The sequence below is a fragment of the Fusarium vanettenii genome, assembly GCF_000151355.1.
Source record: "Fusarium vanettenii 77-13-4 chromosome 12 genomic scaffold NECHAsca_15_chr12_5_0, whole genome shotgun sequence".
Lineage (NCBI taxonomy): Eukaryota > Fungi > Ascomycota > Sordariomycetes > Hypocreales > Nectriaceae > Fusarium > Fusarium vanettenii.
In genome coordinates, this window is record NW_003315870.1 from 881,623 (window position 1) to 906,955 (window position 25,333).

The following is a 25,333-nucleotide window of genomic DNA, read 5'->3' on the forward strand; positions in this document are numbered from 1 at the left end:
TGGCAAAGATGAGTAACCCTGTCTGAACAAGGTCGCCAAGGTTGAGCTGAGACCCTGCCCCTGCATCTTCAACCCACTCAATAGCCATTGTGGAACCAAACTTGTCATACTCTGGAAGTGTGCTAAGAAGTCGATGCTGGATGAGATCTCGGTGGGAGCCCATGAGTGATAGGTCAGGATTGGACAATTGTCGGGATTGGTACTTTTCCAGAATGCTAGCCCAGACATGCATATCGAGCATGACTTCCAGCATCTCTTGAGGCAGTCCGAGTTGCGCCAAGCGATCAATCTCTGCCGTTGAGCGCTCGTTAGAGGCGACAGCCTGAAAGTCGCAAGCATGACCGAAATACAGGTCTCTGTTATGCTTTCCCTTTATTGAATCAAATACATTGGAAACAGGGAAATGGGGTCTCTTCAGCTGCTGCGATGATCGAATAAGATCCATGGTGTTTAGATCAGCTCGGAAGCCTGGTGTCGGGAGCTTGTCGATGCCGCCTTTCATGTCAACAAGCTGATACAGAGCATCTGCATGCATCGGTGTGAGTGGATGCCTGCTGAATGCATGGATCCAAGCAAGCTTGGATAGAGGTGGGTCAAAGGCCATCGAGGCTCGTCGGTTTTGCTGGCTGATGCCGAATTCGGGCCCAACCAGGCTGAGAATAGCGTACAGGGTTGTTTCCCCGATCTCCGAAATGGGTCTGAAGACCTCTCGGGTAATATGACCTACGGCCTGCTGGTAATGTTTGATGCTACCAATGTCTGTCACTCTCGAACAGCGGTTGAAATTGAGGTTGACGGCTGCTTGCCAGAGGAGAGCGTGGTACAAGGCCGGACCCTGAGAAACGAGGTTGCTATAACTGAAGGCAAAAGGGGGAATGTGCAAAGTCGCTGCACCCATGCCGAAGCCAGGCCAGAAGCAGGTTCGGCAATAGTGCAGCAGCATCTTGGTGTGATCATCAACCATCTTGTCGGGCACTTGGTAGTATCGCACCAACTTCCGCTGGTTGACGATATCCTCGGGCTCCTTGAGAATCGGTCGATCTAAGCTCTTACTCGGATCCTCAGCAGCCTTGGACTTGCCCGTCTTGAACTTGTTCTGACGGTGCATGTTCCTGGCCAAGTGCGACCTGGCGCTAGAGCGGAGAAGCTCAACATCGCGACGGTTGTTGTTGGAGCGGATGGTCACGACAGGGAGGAAATGGATGGAAGAGGTAGAGTCCTCGCTGGAACTGGTGATGCTATCCTCACTAGACGTGCCCATGGCGCGTAGCGGTTGCTGGGTAGTCCATACAATACCCTTGTGTCGAGTCGGTGAGCGGCGCGAGTCGAGTCGAGTGGGGTGGCATCAGATAAGGCAAAGATTGCAAAGAGGGGTCGTTCTCTCTGACATTTTCCCCCAGAATGTAACTTTCCGCTGGCACATGCTGACTAACTTCTTCGAGGTAAATGCTTGGCAACCATTGCCTCGGCCTTTTCGCTCTTTCCATGATCCGAGACATGCATTTTGAGACAGGGCTTGGCCTTATTTCAGCGTGAGGGGATGTTTTCTTAGGAATTCTTTGAAGGTTGTAGGGTTCCTTCTTGCATTCTCGACAAACCAGGCGACCTCAGCTTCGGTTTGAGGCCCGTAATAGCCAAACTCTTGCTGATAGAGCATCATCCGAAGCAGCTCATCCTGCGCAGTTGGAGGCAAGAAGGACTTGTAAACGTCTTCCGATACCTCGACGTACTTGACGCCTTTGCCTGTTGTGGCGCTGATGATTGAAGCCTGTTCCTCCATCTAGTATAGCTTCGTCGCACCCGAGAATGTTTTACCTTGGAATTTCTCGGGTTGGGCAAGGATCGCTGCCACAAACTTTCCGGTGTCTCCGGCTATGTCGTGGTGGACGTTCTGAGCGGGCGAGCGATGACATACGATCCGTCTTTGTCTGGGTTGGGTTGGGGTTGCATGATGGTGGCATAGTTCTGCATGAAAGACCCGGGAGCGTAAAATGCGCTCATCAGTGATGTTTTGCTTCGAATGTACTCTTCCACGACAAACTTGTCGTCGAAACCAGTGACTTTGGTGTACTTGCCACTAGAGATGACTTTGGGTGAAGGAAGCGTGCTCCATATGTGGTACTTTACGCATTGTGCGATAGCTGCATCGACAAGATTCTTTCCGTATTGGATTTCTTTGTGTGCTTCGCCATCGTAGTCGGAAGTGGTCATGGCGAAGACGGTGTGAGCTCCCCTAAATACGCTATCAAGGGACGTCTTGTTCGAAGGGTCGCCGGAAACAGCCTCAATGCCTTGAGATGCAAGGTCTCTTGCTCGGGAAGATGACGGATCTCGGCGGACGGCTCGTATGGTGTATGTCTTGGATAGCTCGGGATCTTGAAGGACATGCCGAATGACAGAGGAGCCTTGGTTGCCCGTAGCCCCGAAAACAACAAGAATTTTGCTCACATTTACTACTATCAGTATATGAGAGATGATTGAATGACAGACTTGGGGTTAAAGGTCGAGCAGCTGGTCATATTATACTCGCAACTTGAATCCTAATACCCGGCGCCGAGACTAGGCTGTAGGGATTGGCGCAGTGGTGTATTGACTACTTTAGGTATAGCGGCCAGGGTTCTCAGAGTTTGTTCATTCCTAGACACGACGTCTCGGAGGATTTATTGATAAATAATGGGTCATGTCGCATGTGTTGGTTCAGAATGGTGTGTGGATAGTGTTCACTTGCAAATAAGTTGAATATAGCTACTTGAAATCCTCCACAAACTTGACAACCTCATCTGTTAAGGATAGTGGACAAAAACCCCGTGATGAAGGAGAAAACTCTCAACAATCGAAGTAAAAACATCTCAAGCTCGCCCAACTAACTGTCAACCTCACTCAAATTCACCATAGCCACTCAGCACACGCCAGAGGGCAAGGCAAAGCTCTCGGTGCGGCTGGTGCTGCTATATCTAGCACCAGTTCCCAGTCCTCGCTTAGCAAAGCCAGTCCAGAGCTCGCACTGGTTGTCACCACCAGTGAGGGCCACATCAGCGTCGAGAATGGCATCTCGAGCCTGGACCATGTTGGGGTTGCAAGGTTGACTAGATGAAACCATTAGAATTTGTTTGCTGTGTAGTTGGGGTAGGACTTACAGGGCCATGCCATCGATGACCAGCTTCATAGCCAGATACTTTCCATCGGTAGGGACACCGTTGGAGTCAAAGGTGGGAGTATCAGCGTCATTCTTGCCGTGCTTGTCAATCAGGTTCCAGAGAACCTCGTACAGGGCAGTTGCCCAGTAAGTTCCAACGGCATGAACTCCAGAGAGCGAGTTGACACTGCGGTAGGTGTATGGGTTGGTGGTCAAGCTGGTGCTGTAAGGATACGCTCGGATACCGTTGGCGTTGTTGTACACCCAGTCACCTATGACATGGTTTGTAGATCGGGTGTCTCGGGCGCCCAGGTGAACTGCGGTAGCCATGAAGTCGCTCCAGCCCTCGCCCATACCGCCTGATTCGGTACCAGAGAGGCAGCCAGCGTTGGCAGGTCCACCGGTGAGACGGTTGGAAACTATAGTAGATGAGTATCTCAGAGAGTCGAAGTTGGAGGATGGTTACTCACGTCCATGGGTGTACTCGTGGATGACGACTCCGGCGTCAAAGCTCGAGTCTCGTCGGGGGGTGCTATAAGTCCAGAGGTACATCCTCATTCTACCAGGAGAGCCATCTGCAGGCGTGGCAAAGTTGGCATTGTTAGTACCGCTGCCATCCTGAGAATTCAGGATGACGAAATCGTTACCAGCACCGCCCTGGCCATTGTTGTTGACCTCAAAGTTTCCGGCAGCCTCGTTGAAACCAAGAAGGTGCAGAAGATCGTGATACTTGTTGGCCGTGTAAAACAGCTGCGTGATGGAGGCATCACGGTAAGAGACTGGATCAGTCTGAGTAGTGGAAAAGGTATACTCAAACTCGAGGCTGCTGCTGCTGGGGCGGTAGTTGTTGAGGTATGCAGTGCCTCCAGATGGGTTCACTTGGGCGATAGCATTGTTGCCTCGAGTCGTGGTGTAGTTTGCCGAACCGTCAGAGATCCAAGTGAACTCGGATGTCGCAATGTTCCAAGGGTCCTCTACAACGCTTCGAGAGCCCTTTGAGGGGTCGTTAACACCCCAGGGGCTGTGCGTGAAGAGACACAGGTCAGTATTGAGTCAAACAGTGAGAGCTTTAGTAGAGACTTACTAGACCTCGTAGGTCGCAAGGTCGGCAACATAGTCGACAACACCAACGACCTTCTCAGTCTTGTCGGCGTCGACGTATGTCAGGAGCCAGTTGTCCAAGACATCAGTCTCAACGCGCCAGGTGAGCTTCAGATTCTGCTCGCCATCAATGAGATAGACCAGCTTGGCCTCAGGTTTCTTAACAGTGCCAGAAGTATCAGTGAATGTGTAATGCTCATCACCCTTGGGTTCGGCCTTGGCGTCAGAAGCATCAACGGGGAGGTCAAGAACCTCGACAGTGCTCTTAAGGGCTGTGACAGGGTCCGAGGTATCTCTCTTGACCAGGGGGCCTGGGATTTTTCCAGTGTAGAAGCTGTTTCCGTAGGAGAACACCTTTCCATCGGCGCCAATCTAGAATTTCAAGTTAGTACAACCGATTGTATAGCTATCATGAGATGACTTACGTTCACGTTGAAGTCGGCGTTGTCAACGTCAATGTCATTGACAGTCTGCTTGAACCGAACATGGGCCACTCCGTTGGTTCCAACGTAGTGGTCGGAAACCAGACGGAAGGTGGCCTTGCCAACCACAGACTTGACAAACTCTTCGGCAGTCTTGGTGTAGTCGGAGGACGGAGCAATTCTGGCGTTGGAGATGTCGGGAACTTCGTCTTGAGGAACATACTTGGCCAGCTCAGGCAAGCGGAAAGCATCCAAGTCAACACCTCTCTTGCTCAGAGGCGAGTCATTGGGCTGTCTCTTGGCAGGATGGGCGTTGGCTTGAGATGCCAGGCCGGTGAGGCCCAGCAGAAGGAGAGAATCGACCGAGCGCATTGCTTCAGATAGGTAACCAAGGGTGCTTGAAAGACAGAGAGGCTCTTTGATGACTGGTCAAGTAGATGATGTCTGACTTGCTGTAGAGTCTAAATCTCCAAGTCGAACAGTAGCCGCTTATATATACATACCTAAACTCTGCTTAGAAATAGCCTCAACTATACAAATGCGCTTCCTCACGACACCGCTTCCTATCCAAGAACCCCCATGCCAATAGTGATATCACCTTCTTGTTTCTAATAACATAGCGAGGAACTTTTGGTCATAGTTAGAGCCACAGTGGTAGCATCCATGGTGGAATCATCTGATCAGGCGGGAACTATCCAACGATGGTGTCAAGTAGCCATCTTATCTTTACGGCTAGGTCAATATTTTGGAAAATACATGGAACAGCACGTCATGATCCAGGAACATCGTGCACTATGACAAGACGGGAAGGTCTGGTTCAAAGGCAAGGATGGTACGAGCACGTCACATCGGGACGGGCCATCGTTGAGATTGACGTGGACCTATTCGCGGAGTAATAACCTAATCGGAATACTTTGAATATTCTACGGCACATGATGAAAATCAGGGGCACTAGTGGATTCTTTATTCAGAACCTTAGTTACTGAGCTACCTTTTACGGATGTCAGGTCGTCCTCTAGGCGTCTTGATACGCTGTGACCATCTGCACGAGCTCATCAATCGGCCAGATATAGAACTGCGATGATCTGAGCCCTTTCCCGCTATCTAAGGGTTACAGTGACGTAGCTAGCTGGTTCTCCTCACAATAACTTCCAGCGCTTAACCTCACGTGGATGTGTCTTGAAGGGGCAGCTCGAAAGCCGGACTTACGGATAGCCCAAAACCCGCGAAGCTCTTGCCTAATTCGACCTTGGTGATAAAGGGCTCAAAGTGCGTTCCAGCCTTGTAAACGCCGTTTAAAACCCCTGCGTCTCTTGGCTTTCACACTAGCCGAGGTTCTTTTGGTTCTCCGATAGTCCATTGCTACCCCGACCTACCCCTGGTCATTGTGAGACCTTCCAGGTTGGGATACTAGGGCCGTTAATGCGACGCTCGAACCCGCGTACTGCACTTTAAGGTGCATTCTCGGCGGGGATTTTTCTGCCCAGCCAGGCATTCCTTCGCCGACGATCAAAAGACTAGGCCTGAACCCTGAGAAGGACCCTTCGGGCAACTGTGATTCTGCTCTCCTTGGTTGAAAAGGCTCCGAACAATCCGAATGGTGCAACAAACCTCCATATCGACGACATTCCGATTCTGGAAGGAACTTAAAATCTATCGAAGCCACATTCTTTCCCCCTCATGTATTCTTAATGTCAGGGTCGTCTCCTAGGTCTGACCATCCAATGACTTGCTGGCTGCACCCTCTAGCGTTACATTCAGTGTCCAAGGGTCTCAACTAGTCAGGACTCCCGTCTATCGAGCTTCTGCATGTGAATATACCATTCTTAAAGAGCTTGATTCTTGCCATTGGTAGCTGTCAATGTAGGGAACCCTGCTTGCAGACAGAGCACAGGACGCACAGTGACCTTCCAGTTGACCGATCATAGAAAGGAACGATTCTTATCGCGGTATGCACGCCTAAATTAGGTGAGACATGCACCAATGACATGTCAGAACTACCGTGCCCAGACAAACTGTGTAGCAATATCCAGCATGATAGCCAGCTTATCAGTACCCGCCTCCCAGCATTGCAACTCTTGTGCATGCAGTGGATCTTCCGGGTTTCTTTTAGCCTTGACAAGAGCACCAAGTGTCATAACTGGGTTGCTGACATCATACAATGTCTTTTCTAATTGCCATTCCTCGCGGGTTTGCGCTTCCCACAGCATCTTGCTTGAGAGAAGAGGTAAGAGTTCAAGGGGGCCACATCCTCTACAGGGAATGTTGTTGTCGATGAATATGACGGCACTTATGACTATCCAAAGAGATGACATCCTTCATAGTCCATTTGTCAGCATGGGGTCTCTTGATGGGAATGGCAGGTTCTTACCGTCTCCGTGATTCAGCAAAGATCCAATCTTCCCATGTTGGGCTTGGTTCTGCTCGCTCAGTCTGGGAATAACTGCCAACAAAGGTAAGGAACCGAGAGCTGAGGGTCTGGTCAATTGTTAGCTGGGCATCCCCAAAGTTAACGTGATGTAAGCTTGCGGGGAATCTCACTTCAACTGTGTCAAGCAGCCTTGTACCGCGCTGCTTGGTCTGTTCGTCTTGATCAATAATGGCCATTATCATGTAGATCATCAGCGACTGGACAGCCATTTGTAGCTCACGAGCCGAGTAACTCAAGTACTATTGAACTTTGAGTTAGTTTATCTACCTGGCAGCCACTGATTTTCTTACATTTTCTCGAAAGCGCTGTTCCTCGGCGTTGATAGTTCGCCAGAGAAATGTTCTCGTCTCCGGCGTCCTTGCCCCGAAAAGCTGCGCGATGCTCATGCAATTTGCCAGTGCTTCCGGAAGGCGGGGCTCGTGCCACTGAGGGTGTATGAAGGGTGGGAATGTCTTTCGACGAAGCATCATTTGGGGAAACGCGTAAAGGGTCTGCAGGACTAGCTTTGCAGCATGGTGTGAGGCCTCGCGTTGGTAAGGCAAACGGGTAAGGTCGGCTTTAGCGCTGAGCGATTTGGCAGTAAGCTGTGTCTCTAAATCGCCTTCTTGATATGGTAGATGTGGCTGGATCGCCCTCTGGGCTGAAATGACTGCATCGGATGGTAGACTTGAGACAGAGTACCCTTCAAGATTCGGGTCCAATGTGAAGGCATCCAGGTCAAATGATGACCCGAAGTCATGGGAGGATGTCAGAGTCATTTCTGAAACCTGTTGATTGCTTCCGTTCCCAGTCCAAAGAACTTCAGTGTTGGCTTGGCGCCGACTTGGTTGGTCGTAAATGCATGCCAGGTCTTTCTTCCCACAGCGGGAACATGGCTGGCCAAAGGTGCACTTGGCTTTGGCCTTGCTGCATGAGAGACAGGACCTTGGTCGACCTTTACGTCTGGTCTGAGCCCGTTGACAATACTTGATATGGCGGTTATACGAGTGCTCTGTGAAATCTTAGTCAGGGAGCTGGGAAAGGGATGTGGTCGGGAACCTGGAGGTGGGAACAAACCTTGTCTGTAGACCTTCTCACAAAGAGGACAGTTCTTGAGGAATAGAAGCTCAGTCTGAACCTCCATATCGAATTCGGCTATATTGTCACTTATCAGGAGTACTATCGGTCAATGGTAGTGTCGATTTGGGGCAGAAAAGCTTCTAGGCATGGTACCTACACAGTGGCAACATCGCGACATTTCGCGTCAGCTGGTCGTCACGTGTCACATTACATCGGAGTTAAGCTATCTCCATGACACCAATGGCCACTTCGAACCAAGCTTGCATTCCTATCTAACACTAGGTTGCGTATATCTTCTATCCTTATCTTGTCTAGATCACTCCTATTCAACCACCCCGTGATCCTTCTTGTCTATACATGCTGCGCATTTTACCAGGGGAGAGGACCGTTTCGGTCACTGAATGTCCTGGTTGGTCCGTCTTCACCCAGAGTGGCCAACTCGACGATGCGCTCTGCTCCGACTTCAGGGCTATGTCCATACTCATTGAAATCGGTCAAATTTGTCTTGACATAACCGGGGCAGACACAGTTAACCTTTCCTCCAGCGTCATCCAAGAGTCGCGCATAGTTGATGGTGAGCATATCGACAGCCGCCTTGCTCGCGTCGTAGGCCTTGTAATCGATGGGGTAGTAGGGAGTTGTCTTGTCTGTAGCTCGCTCTAGGCTTCCCATGACGCTGGAGACAAAAACGATGCGGGGAGGTCCGGCTTTGGCTTTCTGAAGAAGCGGGACCAAGCCCTCAGTCAAGGTGGCTGTACCGATAACGTTGGTCGTGAATGTCTTGGTGAAGAGGTCCCAAGTGGTCTGACCCTTATGGTGGTCGATAAGGATACCAGCATTGTTGATGAGAACGTCGAGGTATCCAAATCGCGTCTGGATATCCTTGATGGCCGCCTCAATCGAAGTCGGCGAGGTCAGGTCAAGCTGCACAACCGAGGCCTGGTGACCAGCATCACGGAGAGGAGCCGCCACAGTCTCACCGGACTGTGGGTTTCGAACGCCAAGGAGGACGTGATAGTTGTGCTTGCTGGCGAGGGCTTGAGCAACAGCACGTCCGATGCCCTGGCTCGCACCAGTGACGAGAACAAGAGGGAGCGAGGCGGGAGAAGACATGTTGGGATCGTGTAGAAGTATTTTGATAGGTGCTTAAGGGTGTTGATTGATTGTTTGGATGCGATTTGGATGCTCTACCTCTCCTCCGGGTCTGATTCCTACTTATACTTGTGAATAGTGTGTTGACTTGTTGCCGAGGGACATTTTGGCCGTAACTAAAAGATTGGCTATGAGTAGATGACAAATATGCATTCATGATTAATTGTTTTCTTTGGGGGAGCCTTCTTTCATCACAGGCCAAGTTGGCCGGAATGCGACAATTATCTCGTGGTTGATAGTGGGGACACCGGCCAAATTGGCCGGCGTTGGGTCCTCGGCTTGCTCATAGGCCAGTAAATGCCCGACAATTGCGTACTTCTTTTCATTATTAATTGGCTTTTAATTAACATAGAGAATCAAATCGGAGATTGTGTTAAAGTCCGTGGAAAAGCTCCAGAGGCTTTATTTCCCCTGGCATGTCTCCCTTTCTGTACTTCCTATAATCTCAAGCCCTGCCTGACGGAATTTGGTCATGCAAACTTCGGTAAAGCACAGCCTCGATTTACTTTAGAGGCCTTCACGGTAACAGGTCCACATTCGAGTAGAGGCAGTGCGATATAGATGGCTCCAAAGTGAATGCCAAGTCGAGGTTTCATATGTACAGGAGTCATTCAATTGTATACTAGAAAGTCATGTGCTCGTCCTGCGTGTCTGTGGAATACTGGGGGCCCAATTAGAAGCTGAGCTTCTGGCCAGCCTCACCTGGTACGGTCGAAGCTACCTTGCCCGAGCCAAGGAGGCTGTACTTGTAGGGAACAGAGGTCAAAGTTCCCTTGCTGGCCGTGTTCTGGCTCTCGCCACCGAGAACAACATCCTCCGCAACGACGTAACCAATCTCCGCGCTCGACTCACTGAAAATGGCCTTCTTGCCAACATTGGTGAAAACAGACGACTGGATGAGGGCCTGGGCACCCATGCGGCTGTTGAGGCCGGTATCCATGGTGTCGTAGTATTGGCTGTGCATTGTGTTAGCTCCTAAACGATAGGAAGATCAGAAGCGAGTACTGACTTGAAGATGTGGGCGGTGCCGAATCGGAGAAGGGGTCCACGGCTGCGAACGTTGTGGAAGTGGTTGTTGGCGTAGGTCACGTGGAGCTTGCCAGTGTCCTCAGCTGCATTCTTGTCGGAGTGTCCGACCAGAGATCCCTTGGACTAAGAGAATATCCTGTTAGTACACTTCGAGAGTCTTCTCATGGCTGCCAAATCTTTAACTTACGTGGTCATGGAGGTAGGTGTGCGAGATGGTCACCCAGTCAGCAGCATGCGAGAGGTCAACAAGACCATCATAGAAGTCCTTGTCGCCAGACCTAGTAGCAGAAAGATCACAGTGGTCGACCCAGACATTGGTAGACTTCTGAATGGTGATGGCGTCACCGTAGTCAGCCTCGACCTTGGAAATCTTCATGTTGCGAACGATGACGTTCTTCTGCCCATTGATGGTGAGGCCGACGCCCTCAAGAGCTGCAGAGTGTTAGCAGACATGACATATACTACAGGCCTGGAAGACATACAGCTGCCGGCCTTGCCGATGATGGACTTGTCTGATGTGACTTGGACCTTGGCAGCACCCGAGATACTGCCCTCGACAAAGATGATGGCAGCACCAGCAGCGCTAGCCGCGGCGGTAAGTTCGCTAAGGCTCTTGACTGTCACTTGCTTGCCGCCAGCTCCTCCAGTCGTTCTACATATTCCTAGTTATTGAAGAGTCCTTGCGATAGGAAGATGCGATAAGAGAACATACCCGCCATTCTGGGTGCAGTATCCAACGGAGCATGCATCAGTGGCCGCAGCCCTGGCGTACAAAGACGGGCCAGGGGACGCAACGGCCAGCGTAGCGACGAAGAGAAGGTTTAGGAGTTGCATCGTGTAAGAGTAGTAGACAAGAGGTGCCAAGACAATGTCTTAGTGTGTATTTCCTCCAAGATTTGGAGGCAATCGTTGCTCCTAAATACAAAACCACACCCCTGAGGGCTCAAAATAAAGCCGACCTGTATCCTAGTATGAAACAACTTTATTTGATAATCCTTTTCTCCTTGAATAATAATGCCTCGAATCATTGGCATGTTGTTTCAGGACCATCCTTGACGTAACGAGGTTGAAGCAAGCTCTGCGACGCCATTGGAGGGAAAACTTGAGCCGGAACCAAACGTCACGCTGCAACCCACATTGGAAACCTCAGTGACATGGTTATACAGCAGGGAGCAGTATTTTCCACGAGCAGGAGTCTTTGTGAACATATAGTCCATGGTGTCGCGTCGATCCTAATGGGGTGTAAGTGTTGCATCAGGCGGACCAGTTTCCTCCGGGTTGCCTGGTTAAGAGTCGGTAAGGATGTGACAGCTGTCAAGTAGACCAAAGGGGGTGGTGAGAAGGTTTCTTTCAATCTATTATACAATTCTATCTAAAAGCATGTCTAATGGGACCCAAATATTTCGCCTGTCTTCTCTTACACTCAGTTTCCATTCAAACAACCCCCGCATCCTTGATAAAATCCATCCTTGGAACTTGAGCCATCCTCTTTGCTCCTTGGCTAAAAAAGAAGCTTTGCATCGAATGGCTTGCCAAGACATGTTTGTCGATGAACTTGTGCACTGCGGTTTGCCAAGTGGCACTCGCAGTGGCCTGGCCTGAGCCTGAGCAAGCGGCAGTGACTGCCTCCAATCGTAAAGATTGGTACTTGTTGAAGGCACTGGCTAGCTCAGACCTGTTCGGTGAGGCTGTTTCCTGGACGACCTGGTACAGTTCATTCGCCAGTGCAAGAACATCAACGATGCCGTTGTTGCAACCCGCTCCAGTGCTGGGGGTGAACTTGTGAGCGGCATCCCCGGCAAGCACAATACGTCCATCCCAACTCCAATGCTTCACGACGCCTTCCTCCAAGTTGACCAATCCTGACTGCGTTCTGCGAGAGAAGGCCTCTTTCAAGGTGAGTTTCCCTCCAGGCGCAAGAGGAAGATGGCCCCAGCGTTCGACCAACGCCAATTGATCCTCTTCGGTATATCGCGCTCGGCTTCTTGTCGGGCTCTCCAGCCTCTCATACAGTCCCATCACGGTCGTGTCAGGGCCAGAAAATAGTTGGGTGGTTGCACCGGGACCATGTGTCTCAGAGGTGATTCCAGCTTGCAAGCCAGTATCTGACGTAGGCATTCGAAGCCAGAATCCTCTGTAGGTTGTCAAGAATGGCTTCTCGTCATTCACCTCAGTTTCGTTGGCTTTCAAGGCCAGTGTGCGCATTCGTTCTCGGATGAGACTGTGGGCACCGTCTGCCCCGATAACAACGGAGCCCCTGTAGGAGCTGCCGTCGGTGCAGGTTACTTCAACCCCGTCTTCATGTGGGATGACATCTTCAACTTTCTTGCCAGTGATGATGTTGCTTTGCGTCTTGGGGGGAAGGGATTCGTAGAGGACTTTTGTGAGATCATGACGGCTCAGAACTCGAGGCGATGTACCAAAGCTGAGCATGATTAGCGATGGACTGGTTTTTGGAAATTTGGAACTTACTGCTTCTTGAAGTAATTGAACCATCTGACATCTCCGATATCTTGGCCTTGGTGATCTTGTCGTTCAGTCTGGCCGAGAGGAGTGCTGACGCTTTCAAGGGCGTCGAGTAGACCAAGTTGGCTGAGGGCCTGTATTCCCATCGGCATCATGACAAGGTTGGCCCCAGCATCAATGATGGCGCTTGGTCGGCTTTCCAGGACGATGCAGTCAATGTTGGCTTGGGTAAGGGCGTGGGCAGCGGTGAGTCCGACAGGACCGCCGCCGACGACGATGACTTTGAAGTTGCTAGCGTGCATTTTCTTGGCTTAGGTAGGTGATTGAAGTTGTTATGCTATAACATAGTACGAACAGTTCAGAGCGGCTTGGCAGAGCAATATATAACTTATTTGAAAAGTAATGTTTACTCATTTTGAATGATTACATCATTGTCGCCATTCGCGTCCTTCTCGCACTCGGACTCGCACACGTCGAAAGGGTTACCCAGTTAGGAAAGGCTTCAGTGTCACTATCCAGCCGCAAAACGCCTCGAAGCCAACGTGTTCCAGCCACAACCAAATACGTATTTCCGAGCCCAATCGGAAAAGTCTCGCACACCGTTTAGTCGGCCAGTTTAAAAGAATAATCGGCATTTTTATTGCTCCGTTATTCGTTTGCGAAATGCCACTCCCGACGCGAAAGCGACCCGCTAACAAGCCTTGCGCCACCCATTTCTCTTCGCTCTCGCTAAACCATTGAGTTGTAAAGCCCAATAGGAACCTTATTAGCGCAAATCATGTTAAGCGATAGTCACGGAGTCGCCGACGATATATCTGCAACTACATGTTGTAAGATTTGCCGCAAGTTGTCTCGCAGCCGCGTCGCCTGTCTTGTCATTACCTGTTTGCGCCGTTTCTATTTGTAATCAGGATGTTTTCTTATCACGATGGTAACCCATAAACAAGGTGGTCTACATGGCTGCATTATCATCTATTCATAACTTGGAAGCAGCTGCATCGTTTAGAGATGGAAAAGATGCAATTACCAAACCGCCCGTTGCAATCGCACTGAAAATTTTGAATGTAATAGATCAATCCCTTCTCACGATGTTGGGCATTTTATATGTGACCTTGTAGAGTGTGGACTGTCGCATTTTTAGCAGGTATCAAAGCTTGCCATGTTAAAGCATATATAGGCAATAAATCACTACCAAGCTCTCTCTAAGACGCAACACTATGATTGCCTGGCTGTTTGTAGACATAGAGACCATGGGTTAAGGCTTTTCATAGGTGAAATGTCGCAATGAATCTCAGTGCAAGACCCCTACATGTTACGCTAGCCAGTCTGGACTGATCTCGATCTGCAAGATGAGCACACGATTACAACCGAAACAGTTGGCCTAAGGCTCTCCATTATCTTGGATTTTATCCCTCAGTTTCATCACAGTTATCTTTCCTCGTTCGCATTCTCCCAGCCCACCGTTAGCAATGTCCGCCTACACAAGCACGCTGGATGACACCTCATTCCGGCTTGCTACCGTTGAGTTGGTTTCTGGAGTCGAAAACAACAGGAACGAACCTCGGATCCCAAGCGTCACCTTGAAAACCTACCAGATCTCAGGCGCCACGACTCCTAGCTACAATGCCCTCTCATATACCTGGGGGCCACCACGGGGAAATGCCCCAGGGTTTGTACAGTCAGATGACTGGCCGATCCTTCTGAATGGAGAAGCATTTTGTGTCAAGACCAATCTCTACGACGCCCTGATGCATCTTTGCCAATATTCCCCCCGAAAGCCTGTATGGATCGACGCCTTGTGCATCAACCAAAGCAACATGGCCGAGCGCCAACCTCAAGTTTCGGCCATGGACAGAATCTACAGCAGAGCCAGCATCGTGCTCATTTGGCTGGGGAAGCCATTTGCCAAGCTTCAACTTGGACTTGAGGTTGTAGATCGGGTGGGCGAACTCGCCACTCGTGAGGCTCAACGCATCATCTCAAACCAGAGATATGATCTTAGCCTGAGCTTGGCAGATATGAAGCGCAACTACGACCTGGAGCCACTCACCTTGGACGAGGCGGATGGCCTTGTCACTCTGTTTGAAAGCTACTGGTTCTCCAGAGTTTGGGTCATTCAAGAGGTGGCTCTTGCAAAGGAAGTCGGTGTCTTTTACGGCGACGGAATTCTGCCATACGACAAAATCGGAGCCACGGCTACATTCCTCCACCTGACCGGCTTGTCTATCGCCATCACTACAGCAGTCAGTCTCACCCGTGGCGATAACAGTGTTGATGCCCTGGATGAAGTGCATATCTACCAAGCGGAAAGAATTCAACTCCTCCGAGAATGGTGCAGAGGGGAAAGAAGCAACTGGCTTGATGTCTTGCCGCTGATAGACTTTTCCGCTGGCATCGAAGATGATCAGTTGATCAACCGTCCAGGGAAAGGCGGGAGTGCTGGTCTTATCCTACTAAAGCTTCTTCTATGGACCATCGGGTTTCGTGCTACGGATCAGCGGGATGTCGTATACGGACTGTGGGGGATTCTTCAACACATGGCTAATGCCCAGAGCGTTGACATGCCGAAGCATCTGCAACCAAACTACGACATTAGCGCGGCAGAGCTTCTTGAAAGGGTGGCAAGAGAAATCTTGGAAACATCTGGCACATTGATGCTCCTTACCTTGGTCAAGGGTCCGTCCCGACGCAAGACCCCGGGGCTGCTCTCTTGGTGTCCAGACTTTTCGTCGATTCTCGACAGTCATCCCCTCTGTGGCCCAAAATTCAAATCTGTGGCAAAGGTCAATGCAGGTGGACATGTGTCAGGGATGCTAGATCGACTTTCGCTGAGAACGGAGGATGCAACAATTCACCTGAAAGTAGTCTCGCTTGGCACAGTCGAACTGATTGGCGGGTCTTCTACGGAAATCAAGGACGCAAAGGTCGAGGGGTGGATAAAGATCTTGTCCCGCATGGGTCAAGTCTACCCTCCGACAGCCCAGTCCTCCCTTGAAGCCTTCTGGCGAACACTCATTCACGATGATGACTTTTCTAGTCGCCCGGCTAAGCTTCCTCAGCCCGAGAACTTTCGGGACGTGATCTTGATGCTCATGCTCAAAAGGCTTAATAGGGTGTTTGAAGCTGACGGGATTGAGGCAGTGACGGAGCTTATCCAGTCTTGGAAGGACCTTGGTCTCGACGGTCTGGCCGAGAGATACCCTAATCATATCTACGGTACCAGTTTCTTGAAGTCCTGTTGTAGGTGGATTGGCCTTCTCCCTGAAACAGAAACCGAGCACTTGCTTCCCCCTGAGGAGAGTGCAACATGGAGGCAAAGCCGACACGCCAGTGCTGCCGTGTTCGAGCTGCTACTCGGAGGTACAATATTCTTTCGCCGCATCGCCCTCACTTCTGGGGGACACCTAGCCCACGCTTCTGAGTCTATGTCCACTGGAGATGAAGTATGGATAGTTTCTGGGTGCCCTTCTCCCCTAGTATTGCGGAGGGTGGGATCGGAGAGGGGCCGTTATTGCCTTATTAGTGAGGGTTATGTCCATGGAGCAATGAATGGGGAGATGGTCACAAACGGCGTTGAATGGCAAGATATTACTCTAGTCTAGTTATAGGCAAGAATATACCAGGCCGCATCTTTGAACGGAGGCAATGCTAAATAGGTGCTAGACGGCTATCAAGGCAACAATGGGTTGAAATAAATATGAACAATCAGACAACGGAAGGGAAGTGAATAACAGCATTTGGCAGTAACCGTCAGCCTGGCCCAGTGGCAGCTTAGCCACCACAGGTTTCCCAACATGCCGCCGATACCTCTACTCAGGACCATCTTTGCCCGTGTACTCCCAAACTCTATAACCAGCAACTTCAGTTTCAATCTTTCCATCGTCATATTTGACGCACATGTTGTGGCGCTCGCTGCTCTGAGGGACGAAGCCTGTCTCGCCGACAGCTCCTGCTATGTTCTGAAGACTCACGTAGCACCTGTGGTAGATCGGCAGATTATCGCTCCGATCGAACTGCTCATAGAACTCTGCTTAGAGTAGCGGGGGCATCAGGGACAACCCTGGGACATTGAACCGGCATCTAACCACCCACACTCGGACCAACAGCAAGTTGCAGACAAGATAGATCATTAGCTCGTACACCTCCTCCTCTGCCATTTTTACGGATCCGCATTTTCAATGCCGAGTCAGGCCTTGATATCCACCAGCTGTTATGGGTGAAGTATCGAGCAGCCGATATGGAGCCCTGAAGTTGGTGGTTAATCCTGCTGCGCAGAGCACCACGGAGATTGAATGACGTCACATCGGCAAGGTGGAGGATATTTTTAGGTGCAACTGGAATAAGGTGCAACTGGAATAAGGTTAATCCTACCGTCGGTTGCGCAACGCGTCAGAACGCGTGCAGCCACCAGCATTGTATTGCCAAGAAGGGGGGGGGCTCTAATCCAACTGCGGTTAGCGCCAACATGGGACTTGAGAGCTAGTCATAAGTTACTAACAAATCGTCGGCTACTCCGACGCAGTGGCTGATAGTGCCCTAACAGGGCGTCGTGATTCGGAGATTCACAACCTGAGAGTTGAAAAACCTACTGATTTGGGTGAATGTGATGATAAAAAGCGCAACATAGAAGTCACATGCATCTGAAGAATGATTCTAAAACCTATGTTCTAGGAAAGCTTTATCTCTTCTTATTATAAAGAAGTAGAAAACGAAAAGCTGAGCCACTTATCGGCGTATTTTTGGAAGCAAGAATGCATTTCCAAAGCCAGGCTACATCTTGAGTCCACCTACCCTGCCGACCCGGTCACCACGAACGCGATGCCTGCCATGGCCATCCCAGCACGTGCTATCTCCCTTCTCACTTTAAGTTCCAATTACTACCGAAATCTTTTACTATGCCTTGCAAAGAATATCATTTTCCTGCGCGAAAGCTCCCATTATGCTTTCGACAGGGCCTGGACCAATTAGGGCTAGTGCCTCCCTTCAGCTAGGTACTTAGCTTGCGATGAGACATTAGCACAATGACACTGATATAAATGCCAACTCAGATAGTGTACTAGCAGCGAGAGAGTATGGCTCTACTGGGACCAGTTGGTGTTTCTGCATGCTTGGAGTCCATAATATGGTCACATTCTAGGCTTCCTCATAACATAAGAGCCTTAACAAAGTTCACTTTAGATCTTTCGCGGAAAAGCTGAGAGGTAATAGAGCCTGGTGGCATGCTCCTGATTAGGAGTTGTGGCGTGGAGTATCCGCGCCACACCCTGGCCCTACCATGGCATGTGGCTCAGCCTGCCTCCTTTGAGACTGGCAACCTGTGTTTCACAAGCGCAAGGGGTGTTCTGAGGGAAAAAAGGGTCATGAAAATGCCCTGAACTTTTGTGTGAATTAGTGGGAGAATGGCAGTTAATTAACCCCGAGATGAGATGCTAAAGGAGTCTCCACAACTTGTGTGTACTTTGATTGATATGCTATACTACTAGATTTCTTAATAAATCATAGAGTCCTCTAGTTGTGAGAAAAAACTGAATGCCTTTGGGAGGTTAGCAATCACCGCCGACTCGATCCAGGCAGCACTCACCGAAGAATCAAGATCGAGCCAATCTGTTGGTTGCCACTGGCTCAATGCATTCAACATGGACTGAAAGCTAGTTGTTGATTCGCCTTGATCACCAAACATTGAACCAAGTTCATCATCAAGCATTGAACTTGACCTATGCTCGTCATCACCACTCGCCATTAGTGTTTCTTGCTGGGATTGCACCGCTCGTATGGAGCTCTGGGAAGGACTGTGCCTCGCTTCTTGTCGTAGCTCTTCGATGATGATGCTGTACCTCCGACTTGCGGAATCGGATGATATGGCTTTTGCGAGATGACTCTGGCATCGCTCGGCCAAGGCAAACAGCGAGATATTGTCATTGCTCACCGAGATGCCTGATTTCTGTTGGATCTCCCAGACGTACACAACAGCCAGCGCGCAGAACGTGACGTAAGGCATCCACCAAAGGAAATGAATGACAGTGGTGGCCTCGGAGAACATTCGGTCAACAATCTCAAGGGCCAGTTTCGCCGCGCCGATGCACTCTGTCACACATGCCTCCAACGCCGGACTGGCATTCTCCGAATGATCCAAGAGGAACGGACGAGTAGTATGCATGATCGCGTGACAATACGCCAGCTTCAGAGCTGTGACTTGTCTGGAGAATGCTGGTATGAGGCTCGAGGGTCGGACGGTTCCGAGGTGAGGTGGTAGGGCTTGTCGCCATTCGTGCAGTTTCTCGGTGAAGCTCTGTGCCGATGCGAGACGCTCTTCGGTGCGCATCTTTTTGATGGAGTAGACTTCTCGAGATACGTTTTCGATGATTGCTGCAATTCTATAGTACTGTTAGCTCTGTCGAGTAGTTGATCTGAAGAAGGAATACGGACCTCGCATGGAATATGAGAGAATCAATATGACAATCCATCGCTGGTTCTGACTGAGATGGCCCTTGGGGTGTCATGTCCTCGTCGTTGACCCTGTCAGGATATTCTTGATCGATGTCATTGTCGTGGTAGAACCTAGGCCGGCCGAATACCACCGCGAGGTATTTGTCGATAGTGTAGGCAACCCAGAAAGTCCTCTTTCGACATTCGGATATGATGTAATCCACCTGTGGGCGACCTCCGTTACGATAGCGGTGAGATTTGCGATGTAGACCTAGCGCAGACACAATGGGTACCGTGTTACCGAATACATACCAGGCCTGATTCATGCGCGAGGTCTGGAGCAGATACAGCACCTGCAGAATTCTCGCCTGGGCTGATTCCAACCGAGGCAATCCAGTTTCCCTGGCAGTGAGGTCTGACGCTGAGAGGAAGTACCGTTCGCTCTGCTGCAGTGGAAAGGAGGTTCCCTCGTCGGCGGAGAACGTCTCGGATATCTTGTGCTGACGAAGGCTTGCAATGGCCAAGATATTCACAACGATCGCCGCTTTTGCATGGCCTAGCCCAACTTCCAGAGGTTGGCCGTTGTGGACATTGCTCAGGACATGCCCAAGCCAGGAGTGGCAGTATTGCTGGTTCAAGACACGATATGTCACAACACAGTTGTCGAAGTAGAACTTGAAGAGTTCATAGGCTGCAGCTTGGTCGACAAACATAAGGCCGCCTTCGTTACTTGTGCTGAAAGGCTTGTCTCCGGCTGATATGAGCGGCTGAAGGTTCTCAGATCCGGTCAAGACACCGGGTTCTGCCTGCTGAGTTTGGAGAGCAAGCCTTTTCCACGCCCGGTGGATGAATGTGAGGTTTGAAGTAGGGTCGAAGAATTGGCCTTCGATTTCGGCCGTCTCTAGCCCTGGCGGACCTTGAGAAGTGGCGCGCGAGGCCAAGGTTTCGTCTGCGAAGAATGCGTTCTGTTGATGACTGAAAGGTTGGCCTATAGTCTCTAGTACGCGTCACTTAGGCTTACCTGCTCTCCGGACTCATGTACATGTCAGGTCGTGGCAACACAGGAGGAGTCGGTGGCCTCCCTCTCCGGTACTGGGTGTCATAATGACAGTCGATGCTCTTCTTGGAACATCCATCGCATGGTAATGTGCCGGTGCATTTGAGCTTTTTGACCTTGCAGTGATCGCATGCTCGTCTGGTCTTGGGGCCCTTCCGGCGATTTTCGGATTCACGACGCGTTTCTGGCGATTTTGGGAGAGATCGCTTTGTACCGGCGATAGATGAAGTTTCGGAGAGAGGAGTGGAAGCATGGACGGAGCTGGGGGTCGTCATCGTGGCTCATTCTGCGTTTCCGGATTAGGGAGGCCGGAGAACTGGGTGAGCATCTCGGAGACTGGAGAGTGGAGCAGTCATGGGTGTCCGGAAACGCGGGCGAGACCCGTACTTTATACAGATGGCTCTCCACTAGTTTGTGAAAACGCGGGGGCGACATCGGCACTAGTTTCCGGTGAGGGGATGGTCGACACCATCAATAGCTTCCTGCATACGAACTAACCCAGTGCAGGGCAGAGTGAGCTGACTCGAAGTTCTCTTTTTACTGGCTTAATGTGAGGTTTTCTGTAAAGGTATGAAGCCAGGATGTGAAGGCTGTGACCAAATCACCTGAATGATGAGATCATGTTCAGAAGTCGAGACTCGCTACGGGCGGTCACTGTTAGTCGTGATCAACTCTGACGAAGTTGTCATGATTATGAAAATTGAGTTCTAAATATAAGATCACGATAGTTTTGCATATTCTCTGCGTATATTATTGACAAACCGACCCATTGCCCTTGGAGGGTAATGGTAAAGTGGACTCTTCTAATGTAGGACATCTCGAGACAGCAGAGCCCCCTTTCGAAGGCGACAGGTCTGGGAGCGAGCCACACGGCGCCATATTACCAAATAATTGACCCTAAGGCTTGAAAAAAGCAAAGGAATAAGAGCTACTCATTGTCGATCAAGAATGGCCCAGTAATCTAGTCTTGTTGGGTGCCACAGTGCATGTAAATTATGATCACGGAAATGAATTGTCTTAAACGCACTCTGGGCTCCTCTTCAACTGATTTAGACTTAGATGGAATCAAGAATTTACACTGGGCTTAATAAAAAAATACGAAATGTCTATTATTAACTCTACATCAATCTTATCTAGGCAACCTTGCTGAGAGATGCTGATGAGATGGCCTCGTGGATCTCCTCCTCAGCACCATCGGGGAGCGGCAGGAGGGGAGATCGCACGGTGGCATGTGACAGAATTCCCCGGGCAACGAGCGCATGCTTAAGGGCAACGGTACCCTCCATATGCGAGCCGCGGTGGTAGACAGCCTTGGTGACGGGGAGGAGCTGGTCGTGGATCTCGCGGGCCCTCTTGTAATCTTGAGCTTTGCCAGCCTTGATGAGCTCAATGAGAGGCTCAGGGGCAATGTTTCCATATCCGACGAGCATACCATCCACGTCGAAAGCAGTGTGGAGAAGATACTCGTCGTGACAAGTGAGGACGGGAACGTTGGGGCGCTCGCGTCGGAAGACAGGGATCTCCGTGTCCCAGCGGCGCATGTTTCGGACACCGTTCTTCATGGCAACAACACCAGGGAGGGCAGCAATGTCGAGGAGAGTCTGGAGGTTGTAGGTGGCCTTGGTGTTGTCGGGATATTGGAAGAGAATGAGGGGAAGCTTGGACACTTCATAGACAACCTTGTAGCGATTCTGAGGAGCACCAGGCTGGTAGCCAAATCGCAGCCAGCCGTGAGAAGGGTACAGAAGACCAGCTTGAGCGCCAGCTTCCTTGGCACGCTTGGCCTCGAGAGCAGCAACCTCAGTACCCTCACCAGTGATACCAGCGATGATGGGAACCTTGTTGTTGACCGACTTGACAAAGGCCTTGATGACGTCGACCTGCTCCTGTTGGGTCAGAAAAGTACCTTCTCCGGCGTGTCCAAGAACCACGAGGCCCTTGACGCCGTCGATGCTTCCGAGCCAGGCGCCAAGTCGCTGGATGGCGTCGTAGTCGACCCGCCCGTCCTTGGTGAAGGGGGTGACAGGGGCAGGAATGAGACCCTTGAGATCGAGAGACATGATGGGCAAGTTGGAGATGTTTTTGTGGAGATATGAGAGTGTTTTTATGGTGTAGAAGCTGAAGTTGTTGTGATGATGTTGGTGATGTTGGATTGAGAGATGGTTACCTTTGAGTCTGAATACCTTCTTTTATAATGAATCAACTGAAGAGCAGCTCGCGACTCGGCCTCTGAACACAAGGCCGATCATGTTCAAAGTCTCTCATCTTCTCCGAAGAGACCCGGAGTTCAAGGTGAAAGTGAAGCCATTACTGAGGGCAGTCTTGCCACCATTCGCGCCAAGATGACATTTCCGGAGGGAGTCCGAAGAGGCTTCTCGGAAACGCTCTCGGATTCCCGGATTCCCCTCTCATGTGCCTCGGGACGGCGCCAACAAGCGGCAATCAACCTCTCCACCATTTCAACGCGGTGACAGTCTTGGATCACGCCCTAGACTAGCAGACCTTGCCAAAAGTTTCTTGTCCGAGCATCGGGGTCGACCCATCCCCCGCTTCCCCGGATACGCCTCTCCGCACTTGGAGTCAGAGATTCTGGGGAACTCGGATGAGTCCAGAATTTGCAAAGTTCCAGTGGTCTCATTTCGTCTCTGACGGTAGTTTGTCTGGTGAAGCAGGGATCTGTGAGATCGCCTGTTATAAAGATCGATCCGGCTGCCCCGTCCTTGCTCTCTCACCCCAGGCTCTACCGCCCAACACTCTTGTTTTCACATTTTTCAAGTCTACGAAATTCAATCATGGCTACCCAGATTGATGTCGAGCGTGTCTCGCACGAAAAGTCTGGCATCATGCACAGCGAGCACCAAAGGGGCGGTCTCTCGGAGGGAGACTTTGACTTCCTTAGGACGTTCCCGGAAGATCGCAAGAAGGCCATCATCCGCAAAGTTGATGTAGGTCGATCGTTCAATGTTGTCTAGAAGTGTTTGGCTAACGGTCTGTAGCTGAGATTGGTCCCAATGCTGGTGCTGTTGTATCTGATCGCGTACTTGGATAAGACCAACATTGGTGAGTATCTTGAGTCGTGGCGTGGCGGCGTGGCTAACAGGTGGTAGGAAATGCCAAAATCGAGGGAATGACTGAGGATTTGGAGTTGAAGGGCATCCAATACAACATTGTCGTGGCCATCTTCTTTATTCCTTTCGTCCTGTGTGGTAAGTCTGTCAATGTGCAAGAAGCAGAAGAACCTTTGGACTAATCTCTACGCAGAGGTCCCCTCCAACATGCTCCTTCACAAGTTTAAGCGACCCTCCTGGTACATAGGAGGAATTGTCTTTGCTTGGGGTACCATCATGACCTTGACCGGAATCGTTCAGAACTACGGTGGTCTTCTGGCTATTCGCTTCTTGCTTGGTATCTTTGAGTAAGTCGACGATCCTTGGCAAAAGACGACTCAACTAACCTCCTGATAGAGCAGGTTTTCTCCCCGGCGCGATCCTTATCATCTCCAACTGGTATCTTCCCAACGAGACACAAGTCCGAATCGCGATCCTCTACACATCGGCTGCTACAGGTGGAGCCTTTTCTGGCCTTCTTGCATTCGCCATCGCCAAGATGGACGGCGTGGCAGGTCTCGAGGGCTGGCGATGGATCTTCATCATCGAAGGTCTGTTCACAGTTATTGTCGCTATCATGTGCGTCTTCCTCCTCTGCGACTCGCCTGCCCTGTCTACACGATGGCTCGACGCCGACGAGATCCGATACCTCGAACTTCGCCAGCTTAGCCGCCGTGCCACCATGCCAGGAGACTACAAGGATAACCACAGCCATTTCAACTGGGCAATCTTCAAAGATATTCTCTTTGACTATAAGATCTGGCTCCTTTTCTTCGCCAACTGGTCCAACGCTGTACCCAACTACGCCATGAAGTTCACCATGCCCAGCATTCTGAAGGGAATGGGCTATACTTCTTCCCACGCACAGCTGATGACGATTCCTCCGTATGCTGTGGGCGCCATCTCGGCCTACGTGTTTGCAATCTTTGCCGACAAGTATTCCTGGCGATATCCCTTCATCCTCGGCCCCCAGTGCTGTCTCGTCACCGCCTTCATCATTCTCTTTGCCAAGTCTGGGGACGTCGAAAATAGCATTGCTGCTTGCTACTTTGCTGTTTGCTTGGCATGCTTTGGGTAAGTCTCTTCCTTTCACGATGGAGTATTTATTCTAACGACATGACAGCATGTATCCTATTCTCCCTGGCGTCAATGCCTGGAATGTCGCCAACACTCCTGATCCGGCGAAGCGATCAGTCAACATTGGTCTTCTTGTCTGTGTTGGAAACATTGGTGGCCTGATTGGATCATACATCTACCTCGATCGAGAGGCTCCGCGATACCCAACTGGATATGGCACATCCCTTGCTTTTGGACTTGCTGGCATCATCGCGGCGACATTGTTGGAGTTCCTACTCAAGCGAGACAATTCCAGGAAGGCTCAGATGTCTGAGGACGAGATCCGAGAGCGATACACTGATGAAGAGTTGATGCAGATGGGAGAGAAGAGTCCCCTCTTCAAATGGGCTCTGTAATGGATGAAATACACACCTAGGCACTGATGAGGACTATAATTCTCCGATTTTCAGTAGTAGAGGGGGGAAAGCTACTTGAAGTGGCTTTTAGACCAGATCAGACACCAGTGTGTGGTCTATATTCGCCCTCAGAAATGAGTGTGCATTTGAAAGGGAAGGGGAATGAAATCGAACCCACAGAGATGGAGGTCTTCTTTTGGCTAGATAATTGGCAGGAATTAATAACACCTGTTCTGCGCATCTGAGGTCCAAATGTCCTGAACAGCTGGCATCGTGAACAGCAGGTCTTTGGACGGCGAACTCGAAGACCGTCGGCGGGTTTCCCTCCTTGATTGCATCGGCGGGAAGCTGAAGCTCGCTTGTGGCGAAACTACTCCATCTCAAGCTTCGGATGGTCCGAGGCTCGAGTCGGATGTTGATCTGGTGGTTTAGAGCCATCGAAGGAGGCTCCATCTTCGGCCCAAAGTAGGTGGCG

At 50.6% G+C, this 25,333-nt stretch overlaps 9 protein-coding genes across 9 annotated transcripts; 2 read left to right on the forward strand and 7 right to left on the reverse strand.

The window, feature by feature from the left end:
• Positions 1–1,522: 1,522 nt before the first annotated feature.
• Positions 1,523–2,689, reverse strand: NECHADRAFT_97871 (uncharacterized protein; the record flags this gene model as incomplete). The annotated part of the gene is made up of 4 exons (XM_003047472.1): positions 1,523–1,768; positions 1,801–1,872; positions 1,912–2,453; positions 2,644–2,689. The coding sequence occupies 4 exons, from the start codon at positions 2,687–2,689 to the stop codon at positions 1,523–1,525; spliced, it is 906 nt and encodes a 301-aa protein (XP_003047518.1).
• A 210-nt stretch (positions 2,690–2,899) lies between these two features.
• NECHADRAFT_87892 (uncharacterized protein) lies at positions 2,900–5,031 on the reverse strand (the record flags this gene model as incomplete). Its single annotated transcript, XM_003047473.1, has 5 exons — positions 2,900–3,086; positions 3,138–3,555; positions 3,607–4,157; positions 4,221–4,609; positions 4,663–5,031. The coding sequence occupies 5 exons, from the start codon at positions 5,029–5,031 to the stop codon at positions 2,900–2,902; spliced, it is 1,914 nt and encodes a 637-aa protein (XP_003047519.1).
• Positions 5,032–8,518: 3,487 nt separating this feature from the next.
• Positions 8,519–9,262, reverse strand: NECHADRAFT_97873 (uncharacterized protein; the record flags this gene model as incomplete). Its single annotated transcript, XM_003047474.1, has 1 exon — positions 8,519–9,262. The coding sequence occupies one exon, from the start codon at positions 9,260–9,262 to the stop codon at positions 8,519–8,521; it is 744 nt and encodes a 247-aa protein (XP_003047520.1).
• Positions 9,263–9,974: 712 nt separating this feature from the next.
• Positions 9,975–11,164, reverse strand: NECHADRAFT_54179 (polysaccharide lyase family 1; the record flags this gene model as incomplete). Its single annotated transcript, XM_003047475.1, has 5 exons — positions 9,975–10,257; positions 10,311–10,453; positions 10,518–10,762; positions 10,813–10,982; positions 11,043–11,164. The coding sequence occupies 5 exons, from the start codon at positions 11,162–11,164 to the stop codon at positions 9,975–9,977; spliced, it is 963 nt and encodes a 320-aa protein (XP_003047521.1).
• Positions 11,165–11,764: 600 nt separating this feature from the next.
• On the reverse strand, positions 11,765–13,098 carry NECHADRAFT_97875 (uncharacterized protein; the record flags this gene model as incomplete). Its single annotated transcript, XM_003047476.1, has 2 exons — positions 11,765–12,755; positions 12,803–13,098. 2 exons carry the CDS (start codon positions 13,096–13,098, stop codon positions 11,765–11,767), a joined length of 1,287 nt encoding a protein of 428 aa, XP_003047522.1.
• Positions 13,099–14,919: 1,821 nt separating this feature from the next.
• Positions 14,920–16,248, forward strand: NECHADRAFT_24453 (uncharacterized protein; the record flags this gene model as incomplete). Its single annotated transcript, XM_003047296.1, has 1 exon — positions 14,920–16,248. A coding segment is annotated over one exon (1,329 nt), but the record flags the coding sequence as incomplete, so codon positions are not given.
• A 2,036-nt stretch (positions 16,249–18,284) lies between these two features.
• On the reverse strand, positions 18,285–20,554 carry NECHADRAFT_87897 (uncharacterized protein; the record flags this gene model as incomplete). Its single annotated transcript, XM_003047477.1, has 3 exons — positions 18,285–19,170; positions 19,223–20,197; positions 20,244–20,554. 3 exons carry the CDS (start codon positions 20,552–20,554, stop codon positions 18,285–18,287), a joined length of 2,172 nt encoding a protein of 723 aa, XP_003047523.1.
• An 858-nt stretch (positions 20,555–21,412) lies between these two features.
• NECHADRAFT_87898 (uncharacterized protein) lies at positions 21,413–22,339 on the reverse strand (the record flags this gene model as incomplete). The annotated part of the gene is made up of 1 exon (XM_003047478.1): positions 21,413–22,339. The coding sequence occupies one exon, from the start codon at positions 22,337–22,339 to the stop codon at positions 21,413–21,415; it is 927 nt and encodes a 308-aa protein (XP_003047524.1).
• Positions 22,340–23,071: 732 nt separating this feature from the next.
• On the forward strand, positions 23,072–24,858 carry NECHADRAFT_54330 (uncharacterized protein; the record flags this gene model as incomplete). The annotated part of the gene is made up of 6 exons (XM_003047297.1): positions 23,072–23,218; positions 23,276–23,339; positions 23,387–23,485; positions 23,541–23,694; positions 23,744–24,460; positions 24,510–24,858. The coding sequence occupies 6 exons, from the start codon at positions 23,072–23,074 to the stop codon at positions 24,856–24,858; spliced, it is 1,530 nt and encodes a 509-aa protein (XP_003047343.1).
• Positions 24,859–25,333: the final 475 nt, after the last annotated feature.